The sequence below is a fragment of the Nomascus leucogenys genome, chromosome 2, assembly GCF_006542625.1.
Source record: "Nomascus leucogenys isolate Asia chromosome 2, Asia_NLE_v1, whole genome shotgun sequence".
Taxonomy (NCBI): domain Eukaryota; kingdom Metazoa; phylum Chordata; class Mammalia; order Primates; family Hylobatidae; genus Nomascus; species Nomascus leucogenys.
This window is the reverse complement of record NC_044382.1, coordinates 138,009,372-138,035,851: the sequence shown is the minus strand read 5'-3', so window position 1 is coordinate 138,035,851 and position 26,480 is coordinate 138,009,372. Positions and strand designations below refer to the sequence as shown.

Sequence of the window (26,480 nt, the reverse complement as noted above, 5' to 3'; positions counted from 1 at the left end):
CTGCAAGAGAGCTAAGTCTTGTAATATAGGAAAATAAGTTATTAGAGTGAGGGTTTGTGAACGCCAGAGACAATATTACAGCAGAAATCAATTTTGAATTGTTGGCCCTGTCAAAATGAGCATTTTAACATCTAAAAATGCCATTAATTATTTTCTAATGAATTTGACATTATTAGGATTACAAGTTATAGTCAAGGATATTGCCATCCTGTTTGTCCTAATATTAAGCAATGATATTTGTTAAGGCTCCCAAGATGTCTTCAGTAAAAGAGGTTGTCAACATGTAAGGAATCCATCACCAAGGCAAATGATATGTGGCCTCATGGCATTCAGTTAAAAATAATGTTAAAAATAGTGTTGTAAAAAATTTACAACACTCACTTTCAAATCAATTTTGATACAAAATATTTTTTCATTAAGTAGAAACAGGACATCAAAGTGCAGAACAATATGTATAATATACTGCATTTTGTTAGAGGGTTAAAAAAAATAAAATGTGTGCTTCAGAAACTCTAGAAGGACATGTACAAAACACTCACACAGCCCAAACAATGGTCATGTGTGGTCAGGTGACAGATATAGGTGGATGGGGAGTGGGGCCAACAGCTTTAGGCATTTAAAAATTTTGTTTGATTTTGGAACCATGCAAATGTATTACCTATTTACAAAATAAGATTTTATAATATGCCTTAATGACACTCCATTTCGTGGATGTTCACTTTCTCTTACACTTCTTTAATCCAATTACACTTTTCTAGAAACTGGACACCACTGATCCAGGTCAAAGAAAGAATGATATGTAAAACTAAATGAGATATTTCCTGATGTATTTTTAATAATTATAAAATTGATGTCATATTAACAATTTCTCCAGTGACTTTTGAGATACCTAGCAACCCATATTAAAGGCAATTTTTGAACTGTTCTTGGGTCAGCTTGATTCCAAAGCTGAAGAGATTGAGGAAGGATGTTTCTCCCAGATTGTAAATTATTGAGTAAAGAAATTGCTCAGTTTAATCACTTATGAAGGCTAGGTTTTCCAGTATAATAATACAAACAGCATACCATAATCCCTTGTTAACTTTTCAAGCCTGCTCAGCAAGCATGTTTTGGTGAATATGAACAGAAACATATCAAGTGTGACTAAAAGGAAACAACAAAACCTTGTCAGTGTTTTTGAAAAAGAATACTGCTATACCTGTGTTTTATTTTAAATAAACAGGTTCTGTCATATTTTATCTTCTTGCCAGCAAATGAAGGACATTGTTTCATAAAGCTTCTAAAATGTACATGAATATTTAATTAAATCATATTTCCTTGAGAAAATAAAGTTCATTCGCATTTATAGCAGACAGTTGTGAGGAGCTCATAATTGTCATAAGACCAGGGTAGCCAGTACCGGTTGCTTGTGGAACAAAACTCCTCAATTTTTAAAACTTTTTTTAAAAAATAAACATACAATCATAGGTGTTCATTTACTTTAAAAATTCTACAGATGAAGAAAATTATTGTCTATATATTTAAGTCCTTGTATAAATTACAAAACTCAAGTTTATGTTACAGAGTCCCTTCCCCATAGGAAGCATAAAGCACTTTTGTGGTACCTTTCACCAGTAAATATTTGTATCACATTGAATTTGAGAAACCAAATAAAAGTCGATATTGCATCTTTAAGCCCCAAGAGAACATTCTTCTAAGCTGTCTCTTGTGATGAATGAGTTTCAAAAGTCATTTGATTGCCATGATTTAACTCAATCTCAAATAAAGATATATAAAAGTAATAACACATATTGACTTCAGTAGAAATCTGAAACATCAGTGAACTGCAGACTCTTCTTGCTTGAGGTCAACAAACACCCTTAGGAAGACAACCAAGAGTAGTTTAAGACCAGGACAACAAAATAAAATTATAACAATAATAATAATAAAATAACAATAATAAAATAAAAATAACAACAACCAACAATGAGGTAAACTCCCCTTAAAAAAGGCAAAATGTGTTGCCTGGACTGTCAGGAGAGAGTTCGATTGTACCTGACACCCAAATGTTTTTCTAGCCAGAGTTCAGCCAGTTGCATGGTTGAGGCAAAAGTACTTGCCTTGGATCCTAAGCACATCTTATACTGCTTAGGGTCCAAGTTAGGATCACAATGAACTGGATGGAAAATATGCACCACTCCTACTTCTTGGCTTCTGAATGGCCTTAAGCCAGATAGAATGACTTTATTGTAGAGATCTACATCTTCTAGTCCCCAGCCTTGTATTGAGGTATCAAATCCACCTGCACCTAGAAGATCACTTTTGTAAATACAGGTGATGCCATATCCATAGTCTCTCCAAAATCCAGTCTTTTTTGAGAATACGAAGTAATCATCAGTGGGAGGACTTCCCCCATTTGTTACCTTTGGGTCATACTGGCTAAAGATGATGGGATAGTACACCTGTTGTCCCTGAATTGTATTGTCTCTACATCGTTGGAGAAAGTCTTCTCTGAAGATCAAGTCAACATCACAAAATAGCAGCAAAGTGTCGTTGTCAAACTGGGTAGAAGCCATTTCAAGACCAAGACCTCTGGAAAACTCTCCCTTCATTGGGATCAGGGTCATTTCTGCTTTGGGGTACTTGTTCTGGTACCCTTTTATCAGCTCAATATGCTTGCTAGAATCTTGGCCAGAATCCCTACTGAAAAGGATAATGACCAACTTTACATTCTGCTTTGGGATAAGACACATGTTTTCAAAGTTCTCCATGAATCTCAAGAAAATGTCATACCTTCCGATGAGAGGAACGAGAATGTGTACTTTCTTTTCATTGTGCCCTCCCATTTCTTTGGCACCTTGAAAAGAAGATAATATCTTTAAAGAATTAGATATAAAGGAGAATGACTGAGTTTCACTGTTAATACTCTCTACAAGACTGTTGACATCTAGTTCTTCGGTCTCTCTGAAGAAAGGCTTGCTGAACAACTGCTGAAGATAGGCATGACGTCTCACTGGCACAGTCAGTTTCCTTCCCTTGTGTCTTTTGTATAAAAGGAGTAAATCCAAAATGTACTCCACCCCATGCATGGGGTTAACTCTGCGGTAGCCATACTGAATTTCCTTGAAGTCAATGAGCCGTCCTCTGCTCTTGGCATTCTCGTTGATCATCTCCATCACCTGTAGGACGGTGTCATCCAGTGCTGTTCTTAAAATGCTACTGAGGCTCTGTCGAGGGGGCTGGTTCTCAGCTGCTGAGTATAGGAGCTTCCCTGTCAGGAACTCCCATTCTATCACTTCATTTCTTTCCCGAGGCTGGAAGTGGTTGAAAGAAGGTATCACTCCCAGCTGCTGGTCCTCTTTGCTCACTTCTGTGTTACTGAGCTTGCTCATCAGGGCACTCTCCCTGTGGAGCTGGATGGTGCGGTAGCGAAGTTCAGAAATTTTGCGGGTGAGCATGTAATTATGCAGCCTGTATTGGTATGCAGGCCTTTTGTTGGGATGAAGTGTTATGGCTGCATGGATTTTGCTATTGTGAAGGTCTTGGATGTAACCCTTCCGATTGTGTTCATAATTTTCATGGAACAGTTGTTGCATCTGAAAAGTAAAATAAAAATAATCAGGATTAATTTTAAAAGATTTATTTAAAAAGAAAACCAGCAATAAACTAAAGCATCTAAATGAAAATGTTAATAAATTTTTGGTATGGTATTTCATAACAAAAATGGTTTGTAATATTTATATTATTTAAAATTAAAAGTTTTATTATTTGTAATTGGTAGATGAAATTCCATGTACTTATCATGTACCACATGTTTTGAAGTATATATATATATTAGATACAGAATATACATATAGTGGGATGAGTAAATCTAGCTAATTGATGTATTCATTACCTCACATAGTTACTATTGTGGTGAGAACATTTATCATCTTTTTTTAGCATTTTAAAATATATAATATATTGTTATTAACTATAGTCATCATATATTCAATAGATCACTTGAATTTATTCCTCCTGTCTAACTGAAATGTGGTATCATTTGACAAAAATCTCCCCAACCCCTCTCTCCAGCTGACTTAGCCCCTAGTAACCAACATTCCACACTCTAGTCCTATGAAATCAACTGTTTGATTTCTATATACGCATGAGAGCGTAAATGTCAGGTTCATAGGCTCAAATATTGCAAACGAACCTCTACCTATATATAAAACAACAATTGACTGTGTCCATAACCCCATAACAGATCACGGAGAAGGAGAGAGACAGAATGGACACAGCATGAGTCTTCCAAAATAAGGATTCACCCTAAGGAGGAAAACCAATGACCTGTTGTTTGGAATGGCAATAAGAGGTTATTTGCCAGGAGAGTCATAAATTTCATTTAGCATCCTGATATACTATTTTTACCAAGTAAGTTCTTGGTAAGATAAGGTGAAACAGAAACTATACTGATCTACACTCCTGATGTAAAGTATCATACCCAAAATAGACATGCTTGACATCCTTATGAAACCAAAAGTCTTTCTGCTAGTCTAGAACAAATTCACTAGTTCAGGCAGAAACACAAATGAAAAAAAAATATGTAGTTATGAGGACAAAGTTCAAACCACCAGCTGATTCTTCCTTTTCTGCCAGTCGATTAAGATACCTGCATTATACCCACTCGAGATAAGTGATTATGAATAAGAAAAAGAAGGAAAAAAAGATGGGATGAGGAGAAGGAGGTGAAAAAGAAGAAAAAAGGCCAGCAGCATCATGAGATGTCTGCAAATATACTGATGAAAAAGAAGAAAGAAATATTGCAAACTTAAGAATACTCATCAGAAGCATGTACAAATTGTACACAAATTTAAAAAAACAGCCTCTTCAAAAAAAAACCTCAATTAATAGACAAATAAGCTTAAAAAAGATAAAAAAGTAAACCGGCAGGGCTAAGGAAAAAAGGGAGAAAAAAATCATCGATAGACATATTGTAAGAAGCATAAAAAGAGATTTGTGAAAAACATAGGAAGAAGAGACTTGAAAAAAATTAGCAAAGTAATAGAAATATAAAATAGAGCTTACAGTTTGGAGAAAGGGTAGTCTTTTAAGTAATTAGTGCCAGATCAGTAGGATATTCATATAAGGGAAAAAAGTAAAAACTGATCCCCTACATCCTACAATGGATGACCTGTTGATGTAAATATAAAGGTTTATTTTAGAAAAAGGCTTTAAAAAGTTTCTAGAACTTACATGAAAATATCTGCATGACTTTTGGGTAGGTGAAGATTTTGTAAATAGGGCATAACGCACTAACCATTAAAACAGACTAATACATTACATTATGTTAAAATTAAGAACCTTGTTCTTCAAAAACACCATTAGGAAAATAATAAAGGGCAATTACAGAGCAGGAGAAAAAAATTTCAATAGGTTTTATGTAAAAGAATCAATTCCCAGAATATATAATAAACTTATACAAATAAGGAAAAAAGGAAGGACAAACCTAGCAGAAAAATGAGAAAGAAAACTTGAATGAGTACTTCACAAAAGAGAATGCAAATACTTAATAGACATATAAAAACATTCTCTACTTTATTCATCATCAAGGTAAAGCAACTTAAAATTACTATGGGATAATGTGATGGATCCACAAAAAAACAGATAGATAATACCGTGCATTGTGAAGGCAGTGGAAGATTTAGAACTCTCATACACTGCTAGTGAGAATATAACTTGGTTCTATCACTGAGAAAACCCATATCAACTAAAATGAACATACATATTCCCTATGACTCAATAATTCTCTCTTAGATATATGCCCAATAGAAATACATATATATATATATACATACATACACCTAAATATATATATAGAAGAATTTTCATAGCTGCATTATTCATACTCCAAAACTGAAAATAACCTAAATTTACATCAAGAACAGAATAAATGTAGTATATTCATGTAATTAAAAACAATACATCAATTAAATACTTGAAATGCCACTTGCAACAACATGGAATAATCTCACAAAAAATGAAAGAAGCCATATAACAAAATAATACATTTTGTATGATTCCATTTATGTGAAATTCAGAAACAGGTAAAGCTAACCTATATGGTTTGTTGTTGGAATAATGATCAAGAATCAAGAAGAGGGAAGCTTCTGGAGTGCTGGTAATGTTCTTTTATTTATCCAGGTGGTGGTCGTGTGTGCATTTAATGTGTGAACATTCACTGAACTGCTGCTTAAGATATATTTATCTGCTATACTCCAATTAATGAAGGACTTTATTTTGAAAGTATGCATATATATGCACATAGAATTAGATATGCTTTTCTGACATGTATGTTCATAAATGTGTGGATATGTGGGCCTGGAGAGAGAGACAGAGAGAGAGAGAGAGAGAGAGAGAGAGAGAGAGAGAGAGAGAGAAGATATCAGAGAGATTTTCCCAGAGTTATTCAACCAAGTGTCTATTGAGAATGATGAGAATAAAATTAAAACTAGAATTCTCATGATTTTCAGTTTTTCTATAGATCACGATACATTTTGAACGTAGCAAAATTGTTCTAAGGAAGAAAATGTGTAAAATTTATTTTAAAAATTATATTAATTTGCTTGAAATAATTAAGAACCTTTAGTTTAAGCTGGCTTCCTCTCCTTTAAAGAATTATCAGTGGATTTCATGGAACCTCCAGAACATTACACTGCAAATAAAAATCATTTCACAACAACCACAGCAGCAATGAACACCAGTGTGTCCCGACTGACCCCAGTGCTTTAAGTGTATCACACACATGATCTCACCCTCTGAGAAAGATTATCTGAGAGAGTCTAGGAAAATCTTCTCAAAAAACCTAGCAGCAGAAGAAGAAATGCCAAGAGGTAGTTTTATGTTGAATTATTTACTCTTCTACCATATTAAACTTTCATTACCTTTCTCAGAATTATTAATAATGAAAACATAGCATAGGTCATTTCTGAAATGATCATAGCTATATAAATGAGAAACTTTTTTGCTTTTTGTTTTCTTGAGATGGGGTCTCACTCTGTCGCCCAGGCTGGAATGCAGTGGCCTGATCTCTGCTCATTGCAGTGCTCCTGGGCTCAAGCAATCCTCCCACCTCAGCCTCCTGAGTAGTTAGGACTATAGGTGCATGCCACCGTGCCTGGCTAATTTTTCATTTTTTTGTGTGCGTAGAGATGGGTCTCACTATGTTGCCTAGGCTGGTCTTGGACTCCTTGGCTCAAGTGATCCTCCCACCTCAGCCTCCCAAGGTCTGGGATTACAGGCGTGAGGCACCATGCCCAGTCTTAAATGAGAAACTTTAAAATATTAAAAAAACAAAAAACAAAAAACAAAAACAAACAAAACAGGAGTTGATTACTAATAGGCACAAGGTCACTTTTGGAGCAATGGAAAATTTATAAAACTAGATTGTGGTAATGATTGTATAACTGTATAAATTTACCAAATATCAGTAAAATGTAATATATATGGAGAAAATTTTGTGGAATGTAAATTATACATTGATGAGGCTATTTAGAAAACAATAGGGAATAAAAATAAAATACCTCTAACTCTAGCTTTAAAAATGAAGAGATGGAATAATATATAGTCACCAAAATACCTTTAGTCACCAAAATATGTTTAGAATTTCCAAAAGCTTCTGAGATTGGGCAGGATCATTTGCAAACGGGGAAATGAGAGGCTAAGCAGATCAATGTCAGTGCCCAAAGGGTTCAAGGGTAATAGATCTCAGAAAGCACCAAGAAAATACACTGCCTGAAAATGTAGGGCCTAAAACTTACTCTACATTTACAACTCTAAGTTCAGGAACTTAGGTGAGCTGGACAGGCGGAATTAATCCTGATGGCAACATTTGGTTTCAGAGAAGTAGAAAAGACAGAGGTACAGAAAGAATTAAACACTTAAACCCTAGTTTCACGAAGCAGGTTTAATCTGAAGCAGCAGAGAAAATCTATGCTTTTCTTTGTGGAAATCAGCAAGACAAGAATTATAGCAAACACTCCTACAAAAATAAATCTATGATGAATAGCTTGTCCAGGAAAGATGTAATTTTTTTCAGAGATGAGTCATTTATCTAAAAAAGAAAAATAGTGTAACACTGACACAAAGTATCAAAAAAAATTAGATGAAAAACTACCACTTCCTTTTCCCCACAGAAAAAAGCCATGAAATTAAGAAAAACATTAAGCACCCGTTTTTGAAAACATATGAAGCATTTGCCTCTATCTTCATAAACAACAAAGCGGAAATATAAGAGCTCAGGGATGTGACAGTAAGATGAAATGTCAGCTCAAAGAACAAAGAAATAAAGAAATAATTAAAAAATAAACTCTATCACAGGCATGAAAATAAAATCAGAAAAAAATAGGCACTGTGGAAAGCTATTGTTAAGGGATAGAAGGGCAGAAATTAGGAAAGCTAAGGAAAGTGAAATAGAAATAAAGAGTTAATGACAGACCAGAGAGAAATCATATTGATAGGAGGGTAGGCTAAGAAAAGCCAAAAACATGCTTAGAGTGACTGAAAAAAAAATAAAACAGAAGACATAAAGATACAATTTAAGAAACTGTTATTGAAATAAAAGGAGTATAGTATCTATATTAAATGGTCTTACTGTGTGTGCCAGATAAAATCAACCCGGAATGTTCAATAAAAGAACAAAATCCTTTGGAAGGTAGATAAAAAGTTCAAGTCAACTTCTGAATAAAAATGGTAGATTTAACAGTAATTTCCACATTTACTACTTATTGAACTCAATGAGGACAGTAATAAAGTGATTCTTTGAAGGTATACACAAAAACACAGGCAATAAAAGAAGTGGAGGACACTATAATTGTGGAAGTTGACTGCACACAGGTAAGTGGTAATAGATCTAGCAAATTGTACAAAACTCAATTGTAGACTTGCAATGGGCAAAACCAAGAATAAACTTAAACTGAACCTTAGAAACCCTTATTGGAACCTCCAGAAATAGGAGTAAAAGTTGGTAGAGTGAAAATAATCAGTCAGATTGTGCAGCCAGACAACTGACCCTCTCTGAGCACAAAAGTAATGTTAACAAACTTAATATTTATTTTCCATCATCTCTGAATTTAGGGATACCCTTGTCATTGTTGACAAAACCAAGTCACTTTTTCAGTTTCTCATCAGATTTTCATACCTTATGCTCAATCTTGCGCAGTTTATTAAGGATAGAAGCCATCTCTATAGAAATAGAGAATACTCAGGTAGAAGAAGACAAAAAAATGTATATTGAATTACTATCTTCAGAAAAGCAAGGGAAGATACTGAGAACATAAAACCAGACCATGGCCGGGCGCAGTGGCTCACGCCTGTAATCCCAGCACTTTCGGAGGCCGAGACGGGCGGATCACGAGGTCAGGAGATGGAGACCATCCTGGCTAACACGGTGAAACCCCGTCTCTACTAGAAATACAAAAAATTAGCCGGGCATGGTGGTGGGTGCCTGTAGTCCCAGCTACTACGGAGGCTGAGGAAGGAGAATGGCATGAACCCGAGAGGCGGAGCTTGCAGTGAGCTGAGATCCTGCCACTGCACTACAGCCTGGGTGACAGAGCGAGACTCCGTCAAAAAAAAAAAAAAAAAAAAAAAAAAAAAAAAAAATATATATATATATATATATATGTACCAAAAAAAGGACCACAACTATATCCATATTTATCCATGTTTATATATGTTTTATTATATCTTCCCACACATAATCACACATATCAAGTACACATGTAGAAAAACCAAAACATAAAATGCACCAAAATTAAAATATAACAGAAATTTTAAAAAGCAAAAGAAGAGTTGGAAAATAAAGGTAATAAAACTCCTAGAAAGTTAAGCAAAAAGACAGAAAATGAAAATTTGTGGGAAAAGTTTAAATAATTACAGGAACGGTTCAGGAGATCCAATATCCAAATAACAGTAGTTCCAGAATGAGTGAGCAGAGAAACAGAGAGGAAAAAATTATCAACAAAATAATTCAAGAAAATTTCCATAAAATGCAGCAGATGAAGGGGTTGAGTTTCCAAATTCAAAGGGCTTATTCTATAAAAGCTAAATCCGACGAAATTAGACCCATATGAAGCACACCACTGTGAAGTTTTAGAGCCTTGAGGCAGAGGATATGTTAGATGCCTCCTGGGAGGACAGTGATAAAAGGCTCAAAAAGCAGCATGTCTATAGACTTCTCAATGAAAACTGAAAGTACAAAAAGTAATCAAATAGTCATTTCAAAATATGATGAAAATGGCTTCAAACCTAGAATTCTATAGCTAAACAAGATATCAATGAAGCGTTAGGAGAAAATAAGGTCATTGCTGTACCTCAAAGAACTATCTTTCAAGCTCATTTCTCAGAGAACTATTAATAGATTTGTTATTCCAAAGCAGAGAGAAAGTCAGGAAAGAGAAAACATGGTGCAAACAGGAACATAAAGGGCAACCAATAGATATTCCAGCAGGTCAGAAGGCAAAAGGAAGGGATCGTACAGAAAAATAAATTGATAGAAAACCCAGTGAATCTGGAGAAGCAGTTAGTGAAGAATACAAAAAATGAATATATATATACACACACATATGTATACACACACTCATATATATATATTCATATATATATAAGTATGAAAAATTATTATGTGCCCCATATGAAGTATAGGGAGTCAAGGACAGGATACACATGTGTGATTGTGCAGGAAAGGAAAGTTAACTAAGTCAACAGAAAATGACTAAAACTGCAAGATGAAGAAAAAACACAAGGAAGTTATTAGAGATGTGGTAATCAAAATAACAAGTATTTTAATTCAATCTTTTTTTAAATACTTTAAGTTCTGGGATACATGTGCAATACATGTTACATAGCTATACACGTGCCATGGTGGTTTGCTGCACTCATCAACCCGTCACCTACATTAGGTATTTATCCTAAGGTTCTCCCTGCACTAGTACCCCACTCCTCAATAGGCCCTAGTGTGTGATGTTCCCCTCCCTGTGTCCGTGTGTTCTCACTGTTCAACTCCGACAGTGTTTGGTTTTCTGTTCCTGTGTCAGTTTGCTGAAAATGATGGTTTCCAGCTTCATCCATGTCCTGCAAAGGATATGAACTCATCCTTTTTATGGCTGCATAGTATTCCCTGGTGTATATGTGTGACATTTTCTTTATCCAGTCTATCACTGATGGGCATTTGGGTTTGTTCCAAGTCTCTACCATTGTGAATAGTACTGCAATAAACATATGTGTGCATGTGTCTTTACAGTAGAATGATTTAAAATCCTTTGGGTATACACCCAGTAATGGGTATTGCTGGGTCAAATGGCTCTAGAACCTTGAAGAATCACCACACTGTCTTCCACAATGGTTGAACTAATTTACACTCCCACCAATAGTGTAAAAGCGTTCTTATTTCTCCACATCCTCTCCAGCATCTGTTGTTTCCTGACTTTTTATTGATCACCATTCTAACTGATGTGAGATGATATCTCATTGTGGTTTTGATTTGCATTTCTCTAATGACCAGTGACGATGGGCTTTTTTTTCATATATTTGTTGGCTGCATAAATGTCTTCTTTTGAGAAATGTCTGTTCATATCCTTTGCCACTTTTTGATGGGGTGTTTGTTTTTTTCTTGTAAATTTGTTTAAGTTCCTTATGGATTCTGGATATTAGCCCTTTGTCAGATGGACAGATTGCAATAATTTTCTCCCATTCTGTAGGTTGCCTGTTCACTCTGATGATAGTTTCTTTTACTGTGCAGAAGCGCTTTAGTTTAATTAGATCCTATTTGTCAATTTTGGCTTTTGTTGCCATTGCTTTTAGTGTTTAATTATGAAGTCTTTGCCCATGCCTATATCCTGAATGGTATGGCCTAGGTTTTCTTCTAGAGTTTCTATGGTTTTAGGTATTACATTTAAATCTTTAATCCATCTTCAGTTAATTTATAAGGTGTAAGGAAGGGGTCCAGTTTCAGTTTTCTGCATATGGCTAGCCAGTTTTCCCAATTTATTAATAAATTATTTCCCCATTTATTAAATAGGGAATCCTTTCCCTGTTGCTTGTTTTTGTCAGGTTTGTCTAAGACCAGATGGTTGTAGATGTGTGGCATTGTTTCTGAGGCCTCTATTCTGTTCCATTGGTCTATATATCTGTTTTGGTACCAGTACCATACTGTTTGGATTACTGTAGCCTTGTAGTAGTATAGTTTGAAATCAGGTAGCATGATGCCTCCAGCTTTGTTCTTTTGCTTAGAATTGTCTTGGCTATACAGGCTCAGTTTTGGTTCCATATGAAATTTAACATAGATTTTTCTAATTCTGTGAAGAAAGTCAATGGTAGCTTGACGGGGATAGCATTGAATCTATAAATTACTTTGGGCAGTATGACCATTTTCACCATATTGATTCTTCCTATCCATGAGCATGGAACGTTTTTCCATTTATTGGTTTGTAGTTCTCCTTAAAGAGGTCCTTCACATCCCTTGTAAGTTGTATTCCTAGGTATTTTATTCTCTTAGTAGCAACTGTGAATGGGAGTTCACTGATGATTTGGCTCTCTGATTGTCTATTATTGGTGTGTAGAAATACTTGTGATTTTTGCACATTGATTTTGTATGCTGAGACTTTGCTGAAGGGTATTACATACTGGTAATGGGATCACTGAAACAAGAAGAGCTAACTCTCCAAAATATATATGCACCCAATACAGGAGCACCCAGATTCATAAAGCAAGTTCTTAGAGACCTACGGAGAGACTTAGATTGCCATACAATAGTAGTGGGAGACTTAACACCCCACTGTCAATATTAGACAGATCAATGAGACAGAAAATTAACAAGGATATTCAGGACTTGAACTCAGCTCTGGACCAAGCAGACCTAATAGACATATATGGAACTCTCCACCCCAAATCAACAGAATATACATTCTTCTCAGTACCACATTGCACTTATTCTGAAATTGACCACATAATTGGAAGTACAACACTCCTCAGCCAATGCAAAAGAACAGGAATCATAACAAACAGTCTCTCAGACCACAGTGCAATCAAATTAGAACTCAGGGTTAAGAAACTCACTGAAACTGCACAACTACATGGAAACCGAACAACCTGCTCCTAAATGACCACTGGGTAAATAACGAAATTAAGGCAGAAACAAATAAGTTCTTTGAAACCAATGAGAACAAAGGCACAACATACCAGAATCTCTGGGACACAGCTATAGCAGTGTTAAGAGGCAAATTTATAGCATTCAATGCCCATAGAAGAAAGTGGGAAAGATTCTAAAATCTGTACCATAATATCACAGTGAAAAGAACTACAGAGGCAAGAGCAAACAAATTTAAAAGCTAGCAGAAAACAAGAAATAACTAAGATCAGAAGAGAACTGAAGGCAACAGAGACACAAAAAGCCCTTCAAAAAATCAATGAATCCAGGAGCTGTTTTTTTGAAAAGATGAGCAAAATAGATAACTAGCAAGACTAATAAAGAAGAAACAAGAGAAGAATCAGGTAGATGCAGTAAAAAGTGATAAAGGGGATATCACCACTGATCCCACAGAAATACAAACTACCATCAGAGAATACTATAAATAACTCTATGCATATAAACTAGAAACTCTAGAAGAAATGGATACATTCCTGGACACATGCACCCTCCCAAGACTAAACCAGGAAGAAGTTGAATCCCTGAATAGACCAATAACAAGTTCTGAAATTGAGGCAGTAATTAATAGCTACCAACCTAAAAAAGCCCAGGACCGATGGATTCACAGCTGAATTACACCAGAGGTAGAAAGACGAGCTGGTACCATTCCTTCTGAAACAATTCTAAACATTTGAAATGGAGGGACTCCTCCCTAAGTCATTTTATGAGGCCAGCATCATCCTGATACTAAAGCCTGGCAGACACAACAAAAAAAGAACATGTCAGGCCGATATCCCTGATAAACATTGATGTGAAAATCCTCAATAAAATACTGGCAAAGCGAATCCAGCAGCACATCAAAAGGCTTATCCACCAAGATCAAGTCAGCTTCATCCCTGGGATGCAAGGCTGGTTCAACATACGCAAATCAACAAATGTAATCCATCACATAAACAGAACCAATGACAAAAACCACATGATTATCTCAATAGATGCAGAAAAGGCCTTTGATAAAATTCAACCCCCCTTCATGCTAAAAACTCTCAATAAACTACATATTGATGGAACATATCTCAAAATAATAAGAGCTATTTATGACAAACCCACAGCTAGTATCATACTGAATGGGCAAAAGCTGGAAGCATTCTTTTTGAAAACTGGCACAAGACAAGGATGCCCTCTCTCGCCACTCCTATTCAACATAGTATGGGAAGTTCTGACCAGGGCAGTCAAGCAAGAGAAAGAAATAAAGTGTAGTCAAATAGGAAGAGAGGAAGTCAAATTGTCTCTGTTTGCAGATGACATGATTGTATATTTAGAAAACTCCATTGTCTCAGCCCTATATCTCCTTAAGCTGATAAGCAAACTCATCAACCTTTTTTAAAAATAAAAATTCCATTTAAAGATTATGAAAAAAGTCAAAATTTAGCATTTTGATCCAAACTCTGGATTTGCATTATAAATTCAAAGCATCACTTAACTTTTTAACAAATATACATGTGCCTTTGATAAAAATTAGGTTAAACCAAATAATCATCTGTGTAACATAAAAATTTTGATAAGTATTATCCACAACCGAGAGACTTATGTTCGAAATTTTCCCGTATCTTCAGAAAGGGCCCCCCACGTGATAAAAAAGGAGCTGTTTCCTTTAGTTGTTCACACTTGAAGGAGCCCAGGCACCTTTCCTAGAATCTCTTCTCCTTGTCCCCAGCCAGGCCTCTTGTTTTCTCTTTCTTCCATCCTGTCAACACACTATTAACTCTGAATTACATCACAAATTTTGCCACCTTTTTCAACTACATGCGAGAAATACTGTTCTATAAATAACTCAGAAATCCTCCAAGTCTATGTCTTAATGACCCCAATCTCTTTCTGTCTTCTACTATAGGTGTTTGTCATTTCTCTCTTATGAGCTTAAAAATATCCTGAAGGAAAAGAAAAGGCCTTTTCCATGTGTGTCTCATTGTAATTCAGGGGGGTGTATGTCTTTTCCATGTATGTCTCTTTTCCATGTGTGTCCCTTTTCCACGTGTGTCTCTTTTCCACGTGTGTCTCTTTTCCATGTATGTCTCATTGTAATTCAGGGGGGTATATGTCTTTTCCATGTATGTCTCTTTTCCATGTATGTCTCATTGTAATTCAGGGGGGTGCATGTGCATTGCAACGAAGTGCTTAGATTCTGGAGCCAGATGCCATGGATGGATCCAGGCTCTAAAACTTAATAAACATGGGACCTTGGACAAATCCTTTAACTTTTTGTGCCTCAGTTTAACTATTTGTAAAATAAGAAATACAATAAATAGTATACACCTCATAGCGTGGCTGTTAGTGTTAAATGAGTATTTGTATTTGAAACGTAGAAAAGAATGTGGCATATTGTAACCGCTTACTTATTATTATTGTATATAATTAGTTATTATTATTGTAGTTGTTATCTTTGTAGGTGTTGAAATTTGTTTTTATATTATTATTAGTGTAGGTATTGAATAAATGAGTACATGAAAAGGCTCTTGATTAAATTTGCCATAGAAAATGATTCAAATATGTTTACAATAGCTATCATTTGACTTCAGATCATAATTTGAAAACTAAGAAACTAAATTATCTCTGTTGAAAGAGAAATAAGAGGCCATACTATTATGGGTAAAGCTGTTTGTTAACATCTTTGGTCTTCTCTGTGAAGGAAAAAAGTCTCCTTAATTTACTTATGTAAAGCAGTTACTTCAATCTGAAAGTTATTTTGTTCTCATTATGCTACCACATTTTTTTTTTTAAGAGAAAGGATGCTCTAACTTGGAAAAATCTGTTTGCATCTCTTCTTAGATATGAGATTAAGGAGGATTTCGGAGAATGAGGCATTCCTTTACCAGGAAGTGAAGACTCTGCAAATTAGAAAAATTATGAAGGCATGTAAGAAAATAAAAAATCATTTAAGTGGTGTACAGTCTAATGGTGAATATGTACCTATGGGTTCAGTAATTTGCTTTGCAAATATTTAAACCCATTTTATTTTTGATGATTTAGTTATGTAACTAAATGGAGAGTCTTATTGTCCTTAATGACAATGACTAATAATCTTTCTAAGACTAGTGAATATAAAAATTCTAAGTAAAATAGTGAATTTTCAAATTAACACAATTTTTTGCCCTCCATTATTGTCTGCAGATATTAACAGTAAGATTCTTAAAATGTGCCCTATTTCTCTGGTAATAAAGGTAAAATAAAAAAAGGCTGATTCTCAATATTAAAGAAAATAAATAACTTGAGGGAAAATAAACATACATATTTCATTCTTTAATTATGGAAAGAATGAAAACATGTTAAAGAGTGTATATAGCTTGAATAAATTGTTTAGAGCAATGATCTGGTATAAGAATAATAAGGTACACTCTTCTTCATATCATGTATGCATATTTTTCATATAAAATAAGAACATTTTGCTACTAAGATTTCTAAAAATAATAACACCTTGATAATAGATACATCTGATCTATAAACTCTGCTTTTAAATTCACTATACAACGTGTGATAAAATTGCATGAAACTAAATCCATGTGTGTATACATGCACACAAACACCCATACACAGAGTACTTGCAAAACTAAGAAAATCTGAATAACATCAGTGGATTGTATCCATGTCTTGGTTTTGAATATAGTTTTGCAAGATGTTATCAGTGAGAGAAACTGGATAAAGGACACATGGAATCTCTTGGTATTGTTTTTTTTTTACAACTGTATGTGAATTGATAATTATTTCCAAACAAAAGGTTAAATTAAAAAGAATATATGATGCAAAAAAATAAAATATTTTGTCTCTTGTCTCTCTCTCTTTTTTGTTTTGAAGGAAATCTCTCCCCAATATATTAGTAGCAGTGTTGAAAACGTGTAGTCCAAAAGCTACAGATGTGATTTTTGTTGCTGCCTTTTTTCTTGTGAGTCCAGTATTTTGAATAAATTTGAATTTGAAAGATAATAAGAGAGCAGTGCATTTTCAAGTTACTTTCAGTCTCATCAAATTTCTCCATGTTTGTTATAAATTTAAGTTGTCATAAATTTAAGTTTCCTGAAAGCATTTTATGTTTGTGAATATCCTTTCAAAGTAACTTTTAAAAAATCTTAAAATTTCTTTTCCTTTTGAAATCCTATCACTTGCTACAATATGGATGAAACTTGAGGACATTATACTAAGTGAAATAAGCCACTCACAAAAAGACAAATACTCTATGATTCCACTTATAAGAAATATCTGAAGTAGTCAAATTTATAGAAATAGAAAATAGAATGGCAGTTGCCAGGGCCTGGAGCGAGAAGAAAATGGGGAGTTGCTGTTCAGGCACGGAGTTTCAGTTTTGTGAGATTAAAAAGTTCTGGCCAGGCGCGGTGGCTCACGCTTGTAATCCCAGCACTTTGGGAGGCCGAGGCGGGTGGATCATGAGGTCAGGAGATCGAGACCATGGTGAAACCCCGTCTCTACTAAAAATACAAAAAAATTAGCCGGGCGTGGTGGCGGGCGCCTGTAGTCCCAGCTACTCGGAGAGGCTCAGGCAGGAGAATGGCGTGAACCCGAGAGGCAGAGTTTGCAGTGAGCCGAGATTGCGCCACTGTACTCCAGCCTGGGCGAAAGAGCGAGACTCCGTCTCAAAAAAAAAAATAAAATAAAATAAAATAAAATAAAAAGTTCTACAGATGCATTGCACAACACATTAATATAGCTGACACTACCGAATTGTACACTTCAAAAGAGTTAAATGTGGCCAGGCACAGTGGCTCACGCCTGTAATCCCAGCACTTTGGGTGGCTGAGACAGGCATGTTGCTTGAGTTCAGAATATTGAGACCAGCCTGGGCAACATGGCGAAACCCCATCTCTACAAAACATAGAAAAATCAGCTGGCCGTGGTAGCACACACCTGTAGTCCCAGCTACTTGGGAGGCTGAAGTGGGAGGATGGTTTGAGCCTGGGAGGTCGAGGCTGCAGTGAGTTGACATGGTGCCATTTGCACTCCAGCCTGGGTGGCAAAGTGAGCCCCTGTCTCAACTGTCTCAAAAAAAAAAAAAAAAGAGTTAAACAATAAACTATTCTTTTTCTTCACTTTTTATTTTACACAACTTTCATCATTTCCTAAAGGTGAATGCATATCACACTCTGGCCAATTAATATACTTTGTTATAAATGTTTTCTTCTGGATTAGCTTTATTCATGGGCAAAATCTATCTTTTAACAGGAAAAAAAAATGGTTGCCTTTGACCACAGGCTCATATTTTGCACACTATAATCCTAGAGAAAGAAAAGAAGACCTCACCACCCGGACAGGGCAGAGAAGTGACATAAGAAAAACTGAGTGCTATTGAGAGCACTGAACACAGCACTGAGCTATGCCTAAGGCTAGAGCACACTCAGACTTTCTGGCTTCCTAGGACTATAGTTTCTTCTTTATTCCAGTTAGTTTAGCTGTGGTTCTGTCACTTGAATCACAAAGCATCCTGTCAAAAACAACCTGATAAGTGAAGTTGCAATTTCAGCTCTGTACTAATGCTCTGAATGATTTTGAAGAAGGTTTGCCTTCTGTTTGATTAGTTAGTTCAGTCTTGGTTGAAATCCAAGTAACAATCTGATATGGGTAATCTGCACCATTAAAACTGACACATTTTTCCTGTTTCATTTTTTTTAGCTATTTTAGTTTTTAGAAAACCTGTCAGACAACACAGAAAATAGCTTGCAGATAGCAACTCTTATATGTGATAAAGATTTCTCAGAAAGATATATTCTATACAATTTAAAAACACTTTCAGACAACATGGAAAATAGCTCATAGATATTAACTCTCAATCATTGACATAGATTTCTCAGCAGAGTATATTCTGGACACTTGATGTCTTAGACAAACAACAAAGAGATTAAAAATCTTAAAGAAATCACTAAGTTCATCAGATTTGTTTATAATGGTATAATGACACATAATCATTTGTTAGTTTAAATAAACCCTTATGCCTTAATTAAAACTACCCTTTTAGAACTAAAATATTACTCTAATAAGAAAAAAAATCTAATGATAACTGAACTTAACTGCTCATCTATCTGCCTGATTTAGCCTGACATACACATATTCAGAGCGACTATACAGATGCTTCCTGAGATACAGTTAAGATAACACTAGATGATTGTTAAAATCTATACATTTATCTTCCTCTGTAGACTTTTAAAAAATTTGGTAAAGTTTCAAGTACAATTTTACATTTATTTTTTCCCTAAACATTTTAAGTACTCACTGTTTATTACAAAGAAGAGGTAAAGAAGAATATTAGGTTTGCAAGTTACCATTTTGCAAACACACACACACCCTTTATTCATGTAATACCAATATAACGACTCCCTTCACTAGTGATTTCATTTCCTTGTAAATGATTGGGTCAGAGCATAACTAACAATAGACAAAGGGAAGTTATCATTTCCAAACTAGGCTTTCAAGACCTCTGAAAAACAAAATGTAAAGTAATAGTTACTCAAATGACTCAACAAGAAAAAAAAAAAACTTGATTAAAACTGGGCAAAGGATATGAACAAACATTTCTCAAAAGAAGAAATACAAACAGCCAAGAAACACATGAAACAATGATCAACATCACTAATCATCAGAGAAATGCAAATTAAAACTACAATGAAATATCATTTTACACCAGTCAGAATGGCTATTATTAACAAGTCAAATAACAACATGTTGGCATGAATGCAGATAAAACGGAATGCTCATACACTGTTGGTGGGAATGTAAATTAGTTCAACTTCCATGGAAAACAGTATGGAACTAAAACAGTAAAGAACTAAAAACAGAACTACCATTATACCCAGCAATCCTACTACTGGGTGTCTATCCAAAGGAAAATAAATAATTACATACAAAGACACCTGTGCCTGTATGTTAATCACAGCATTGTTAACAATAGCAAAGCTATGGAATCAACCTAAGTGTCCATCAACAGTTGACTGGATAAAGAAAATGTGGTATATACACACCAGGGAATACTATGAAGTTATAAAAAAGAATGAAATCATGTCCTTTGCAGCAACACTGGGTGCAGCTGGAGGCCATTATCCTAAGTGAACAAACTCAGAAACAAGAAACCAAATACCACGTTCTTTCTTATAAGTGGGAACTAAACAATGGGAACACATGGATATAAAGATGGAAATAAAAGATACTAGGGACTCCAAAATCGGGGAGGTGGAAAGGGGGCAAGGGTTGAAAAATTACCTTTTGGATACAATATTCACTATTTGGGTAATGGGTACACTAGAAGCTCTGTCTCTACTAGTACACAACATACCCATGTCATTAATATGCACATGTACCTCTTGAATCTAAAATAAAATATTTTATTTAAAAATTTAAAAAATAAAAAGAAAGATGGTAGTTGCTACGAAATTTCAGAAGATATTAACCCAATTCATGAATGTATTATATCCATGGAGGAAATATAATGACTGTATGATGTCACTGATCATGCATAAAATCATACCTCCCTTTCAGATAAAAAAGAGGAAATTACCTTCTTTCTAATTCATATGTTTCATTCCAGTTTTGAAAGCTTTCAAATACCAAGTAGATTCTTATTTAACTAATGTGCTAAAGCAAAAGCCAAAAGTTGGATTGGCTGTAATTACTGTTTGTTTTTTTTTTCTGTGCTCCCAAAATTCAAGCAACCAACTATTTAGCCTTGTGAAAAACTTAACATAAGCTTATCTAATTCTGCATAAACATTATATCATTCACTAATGTTACAGAGCATTAAAAAATGGGTCAGATAAAGTTAGGACAAACTTAGGATTTTTTTGTTTGAAGGATAACATATACTTCTGTGAGTGTCAGCTTTGGCTACATGATAATTTCCAGTGATCATCATCTATGCTTCTATAGTAATCTTCAGGGAAATTTGGAATGCTGTATAAGGAGCTCAAATGGAAGGACCACCTTCCAACACATAGGAGGGCCATTGTGCAGTGTTCAGTGTTAATTGTTTTTTGTGGAGTTTCTTATGTCATTTGGTCTATATTCAGATATACTCAGAAATGGAAATTAGGTATCACATTGTCAATATTTAAGAGTGAAAAATTTATATTCATTATGTAGAAAATGGACCTCAGCTCTCAGTACGTTGCAGAGTAATAAGGTACAGAAGAGAACATAGTTCACTGCCATGTATAAAGTAGACGCTGAAGAAGGTTAGTGAAATCTAATTGACAAAAAAAATGGAAATCATGAGAAAGATGACATACTATACTCTACGACAATATGATCATTTCAGCAATTTTGCCTGAACAAACCTTTCTTGATTCTATCCTCCCCAACAGTTTGGCTCCCTCTCCTACTTGCAGCTATATTTATTCATTCATTTACAAATATTTCCTGAGTTTCTAAAATGCATCAGTTACTATAGATACAGCAACAACAACAAAAATGGTCCTTGTCCTCATGGAGCTATCTAGTGAAGGAGACAAGCACTAACTATACACATTCATAAACAGCTGTATAATTTTGGCCAGTGCTCATTGTACTAATTATTCCATATTGTACTTGCTGCTTTACTTGATAGCATGCCTTTGTAGATGACCAGCTCCTAGAGGGTAGCCTAGGCCTAATATTTAAGAATATATTTATAATTAATTTTTAATAAAGTAATATACGTCCTCCAAAACTAGCTGATAACCAAAACAGGGAGCAAAATATTTACTGGAAGAACTTTAATTGTCTAAAAGACAATTCTCAGAATTCTGCAGTATTTCCCAAGCTTCTAAATGTTTCTTTAAGTTAAAAAATAAAACGTAACTTACGACTTTACACATCTGTGCTGCAAAAGATTTGGCACATATCTTAGAGCTTTTATATCTTATTTAAGTAGTGACTCACAGGCCAGTACTATTGTAGCATGACTGATGGGAGTCCTCCATCTCTTTACTATTTTTGTAATTGATGCAGTCATCCAAGCAGGGAGAAAGGGCGAAGACAGCCATCATCACTCCTGTTTTGTGGCACTGGGATGTGAAATGACTGTAGGAGTCTAAACTGATTCTAAGTCAGGCTGCACTCCATCACATTAATAATTTCTGCACAAATAAATGAAGTGCTGCTGAGAGACCACAGTAAATGAGAATGACAGCAAAGCCCAATGAAGGCCTTTGCCAGCTGCATGGAAACAAGGTAGTCTTTCATTCAAGAAATAGGACAAAACTAGGGCTTATGTAGGAAATTTTAAATTGGTGGAGTTAGACCTGGATTTTGGGGAACTTTCAACTCCTTAAAGGAAAGAAAAAAGAACCTCTTCAGCATATTCATCTATTACTCTAACAGTGTGTGTGCATGGTGTGTCTATTCTAGGCCAAGATCCCCTCTCTGGAGTAACAGGCTTGGTTTTGAGACTGGCTCTTCCATTCCCAGTCTGATATTGGATTAAATTTTCTTCTGGGAAAAGAAGAGCTCCTAGATTTTTTTCTACATTATATGAAACATGCATAAATTAGTATCCGACATAGGGTAAATACTCAATAGGTGTTGCTATTATTATTATTTAGTAAACTTTAAACAGTGAAATCTCTTGCACTCTAAAGCACATTTCAAAGACATCCCTTCTGCACCTGAATATCTAATTTATTAGTTTTCTAATGAGTAACGTTTAGTTGTACATAATACTTAAATGTTTTAAGATTGTATTATATATTGTAAAGTAAGAAAGGGCTTGTACTTTTAGATCAGTTTCCAGAGCAAGTAAAATCCAATACCCATCAATGCGTGGCCAAGACGGCCTTAACATTTCCCTCAGCTTGAAATAACTTCGGTTTCTTCCTGACTATAGGTTCCAGATCTCCTTTTTCTTAGATTTATTTTATAAAACTTGCAGTTGTAAATTCCTTTCTGCCCTATTGAGATGTAAACTTCCAGCTTCTTGCCTGACAGTTTTACAATCTAGAAATGTCTTTCTCAAGGTACTATTAGCTATCCCTTCAAAATGTAATCATCAAGAAAGACAGCCCTCCATCTCTTAGTCTCTGTGGGAGGGTAGAAGCCTAACTTTGATAAACACCAATTAGCAAACACAGAAGGCCTGATCATACCAGCCAACTTCCCCTCTAATGTCTTCCAGCACTTTTCCACTGGCTCACCTCAGCACTTAAAAACTCTCCAGGTAGTAATCAGTTTACTTTGTGTACGTCTATAAAAACATCAGTTGTATACCTTAAATTTACACAATAAAAAAGGAGCAGGGGAAAAAAAGGAAAACAAGCAAAAAACCTCTCCTTCTTTTTGTTTCAGTGGGAGTTGAGTTCAGTCTCTCTCCCCTGTTGTAGTAGTCTTGAATAAGTCTTCCTTGCCTGTTTGACTCCACCTTTAGTAATTTTTCTTTGATGTGGATCATGGGCAATACTTAATGAAGCATTGTGTTACATTGCTTAGATCCCATGATCCACTTAAAACTCTTTCTCCATTAGCTTAAAAACGAAGGAAAGAAAGGCTCAAATTAAGATCCTACTCCTTGTGGTGCAATCAAGGAGATAAGTAGTGTTTCCTTCCAGCTGATTTTATTAACATTAAAGCTTTATGATAAATTATGAAGATCCCTAGAGCTAAACATCCAATTAAAATAACATAAGCATGGCAGGATGTCTATTATAATATTTTTCTTAGGAAAAAATATCCTAATTATAGTGCTGTGGACTTCTGCATGGGCACAACACTGCTGTGGGAATGGATGGGAATCACAGTGCTAAATAACAGGTAGGTATTTATAAGATAGTCCTAACAAAAATCAAGTAAACCCTAATCTTTTTAAAGTCAAGTTTTCCGGAAATGAAGATACAATGACTTGAGTCACTTTGATCTAATTACATTGATATATCCTTACTGGAGACTAAGTATAACTTACCTTTCTTTCTTATGTATAAAGTTGTCACAACAAAAAGAATAATTTACATAATGGAAAAGGGTAAGATTAATAAAATCATTTCATGAGACCCAGTAAGTGTCCTAGTGACTCACTGTCACCATAATAGCTTGGTAAAAGAGTAAAGAACAATTTGGGTTTCAAGTCTGCACAGTTATCTTTTAAAATGGTTTAAATGGAGTTTTTAAATTTTTCTCTCTGAACGGATAAAATAAAATAAATGAATTATTTTTAATTCTACAAAGCAGATATGAGATTCTAAGGCAAAACTGCTGAGATTTGAGGAATAAAACTATAATTAGTACAACCAATGAGCAAATAACTATATTTTATAAAGAAGCAAAACTAAACACTCCAAATCTCACTAGGTTTTGGATTTGTTTTCATGGCTCTGTTTTCACTACTATTGCTCCTAATACTAATGGACATTTAAATTTATTTTACATACTGTTTACAGAATTGTTTAAAACAGATCAGTGTCATCAAAATATTCACATGAATAACATCTCCAATTATTTATATATTATATGGCTAATCTCAACGGCATATTCATTGAGAAAATATTTCACAAAAAGGCAAATGACTCAGAATCATATTTCATATATGATTTATAGGGCCATTAGCCATTTACAAGGAAAAAATAAATTTAGATCCATACCTACCTCATATCTTATACTAAATACAATAAATACATATACATATATACCCGTATATGTGTTCAGATATATGTGTGCACATAGATATGTGCACTTATCTCAAATATATAAAAGATCTAAATCCTACTCGGACCCTCTCCTATAAGAAAAAAAAAATACCATAAAATAATGGGAAAAGAATGTAGGTAAATATTTACCTTTTCTAAACATGGAGAAGTTCTTTTAAAGCAAAAACAAAACTATAAACAAGAAAATAAAGGACAAGATAATGGATTTTAATAGTACATTAACATTAAAAGCTTCCTATATCAAAAGCAACAAAGATAAAATTAAAAGACAAATTGGGAAAGTGATTTTGCAATAATGATGTCATGTCGAGGGTTAGCCCTAATATGTCATTATAAATCATTATTATATCATTGCTCTCCTTTAAGCCTCATTACTAATTCCAATCTATTTGACCTATCTCTTGAATCTTGCCTCTCTTCTTCATATCTTCTGGGCAACCATCCTGGTCCAAAATCCCAAGAACTTTATCTGCAATAGCTACCGGTCTGCCTACATCTCATCTGGCCACTCTCCAATCAGTTCTCCATGATGCAACATGAGGCATCTTTCCAAGATGGGATGTAATCATATGACTTTCCCTTCTGTCAATGACATCCACTGACCACGGAATAGATGACTGTAGAATAAAGAGCTCTTATGGTCTGGTCCTTGCATTCCTCTCCAGCTTTCTCTGCTACCTTTCACCCTCTATACTCCACCAATACTGGCTTCTTTCTCTCCTAGTGCCTTTGCATATGCCTTTTTTTTCTACTTAGGGTGTTCTCCCATCTGTCAATACCATTTCTTTTCCTATTTAACTCTTACTCAGTTATCTCATGGACACTTTCTCTGACTAAATCAGGACTGGTATATGTCTCCTGGTACTAGGTGCCATTTTTTCCTCACTATTTAATCAAATTATAATTTTACATTTGTTTATTGATCTAGATACATCTGGCTTCTTAACAAATTCGGGAATTTTCTGAAGGATAGGACTGTGCCTCTTTTTCACCATTCTATCTTCAGTGCCTGACATCCTGTAAATGGTGCAGGGCAGAGCTGTCTGGGAAGAGAGACTCAGTGCACATCACATGCCTATGAATGGATTCTAGATTTTCAGAAAAGATGGAGTCTAATGGATCCAACCAGAATAAATCTGGTCTTTACGTTCCTGCTTTAGAGCCATCTCAATACAGTGATATACTGAAAGAGGGGGAAATTGAATAAAACATATATATACTAAAACGAAGAAACAAATATAGTTTACTCTCCTGACATCTCAATTCTCTACCTTGTACAACTGTTTTCCTTCCTGATATATAGACTTCTTACTCCTACAATGTCGCAGACTCCTCCTTTCTTCCTCTTCCCGCGTCCTAGTCAATCAATTTTATTTCTTTTTTACAACTGCTCCCTAATTATCCTGTTCTTTCTTCCCCTCTTATTACCTGGACCCTGGCTCAAGTTTGAATTATTACAAGTATCTTTATTATAGGGCATCGATATTAATCCTCAAGGAAGATATAGATCAAATGAAATATAGATAGAGAGTTTTTAACATTCTAAATCAGAGAGAGGCCCAGGAAAAACCAGAAGGACGTATTAACAGGGCTCTGGAGCCCATTTTTCTCCTCCCTTCAATCACGGCAGTTCTGCTTTAAGCTGTTACATATTAGGTTTCCAAGTAGTCATT

At 35.0% G+C, this 26,480-nt stretch overlaps 1 protein-coding gene across 1 annotated transcript in view; it reads right to left on the bottom strand.

The window, feature by feature from the left end:
* Window positions 1-1,167: 1,167 nt before the first annotated feature.
* The window catches only part of CHSY3 (chondroitin sulfate synthase 3), a 276,977-nt gene continuing 251,664 nt past the window's right edge, over window positions 1,168-26,480 (bottom strand). The window contains exon 3 of the mRNA XM_003259917.3: window positions 1,168-3,575. Within this exon, the coding sequence (XP_003259965.1) occupies window positions 2,013-3,575 (1,563 nt within the window). The 3' untranslated portion in view covers window positions 1,168-2,012. The remainder of the gene's footprint in view (window positions 3,576-26,480) is intronic.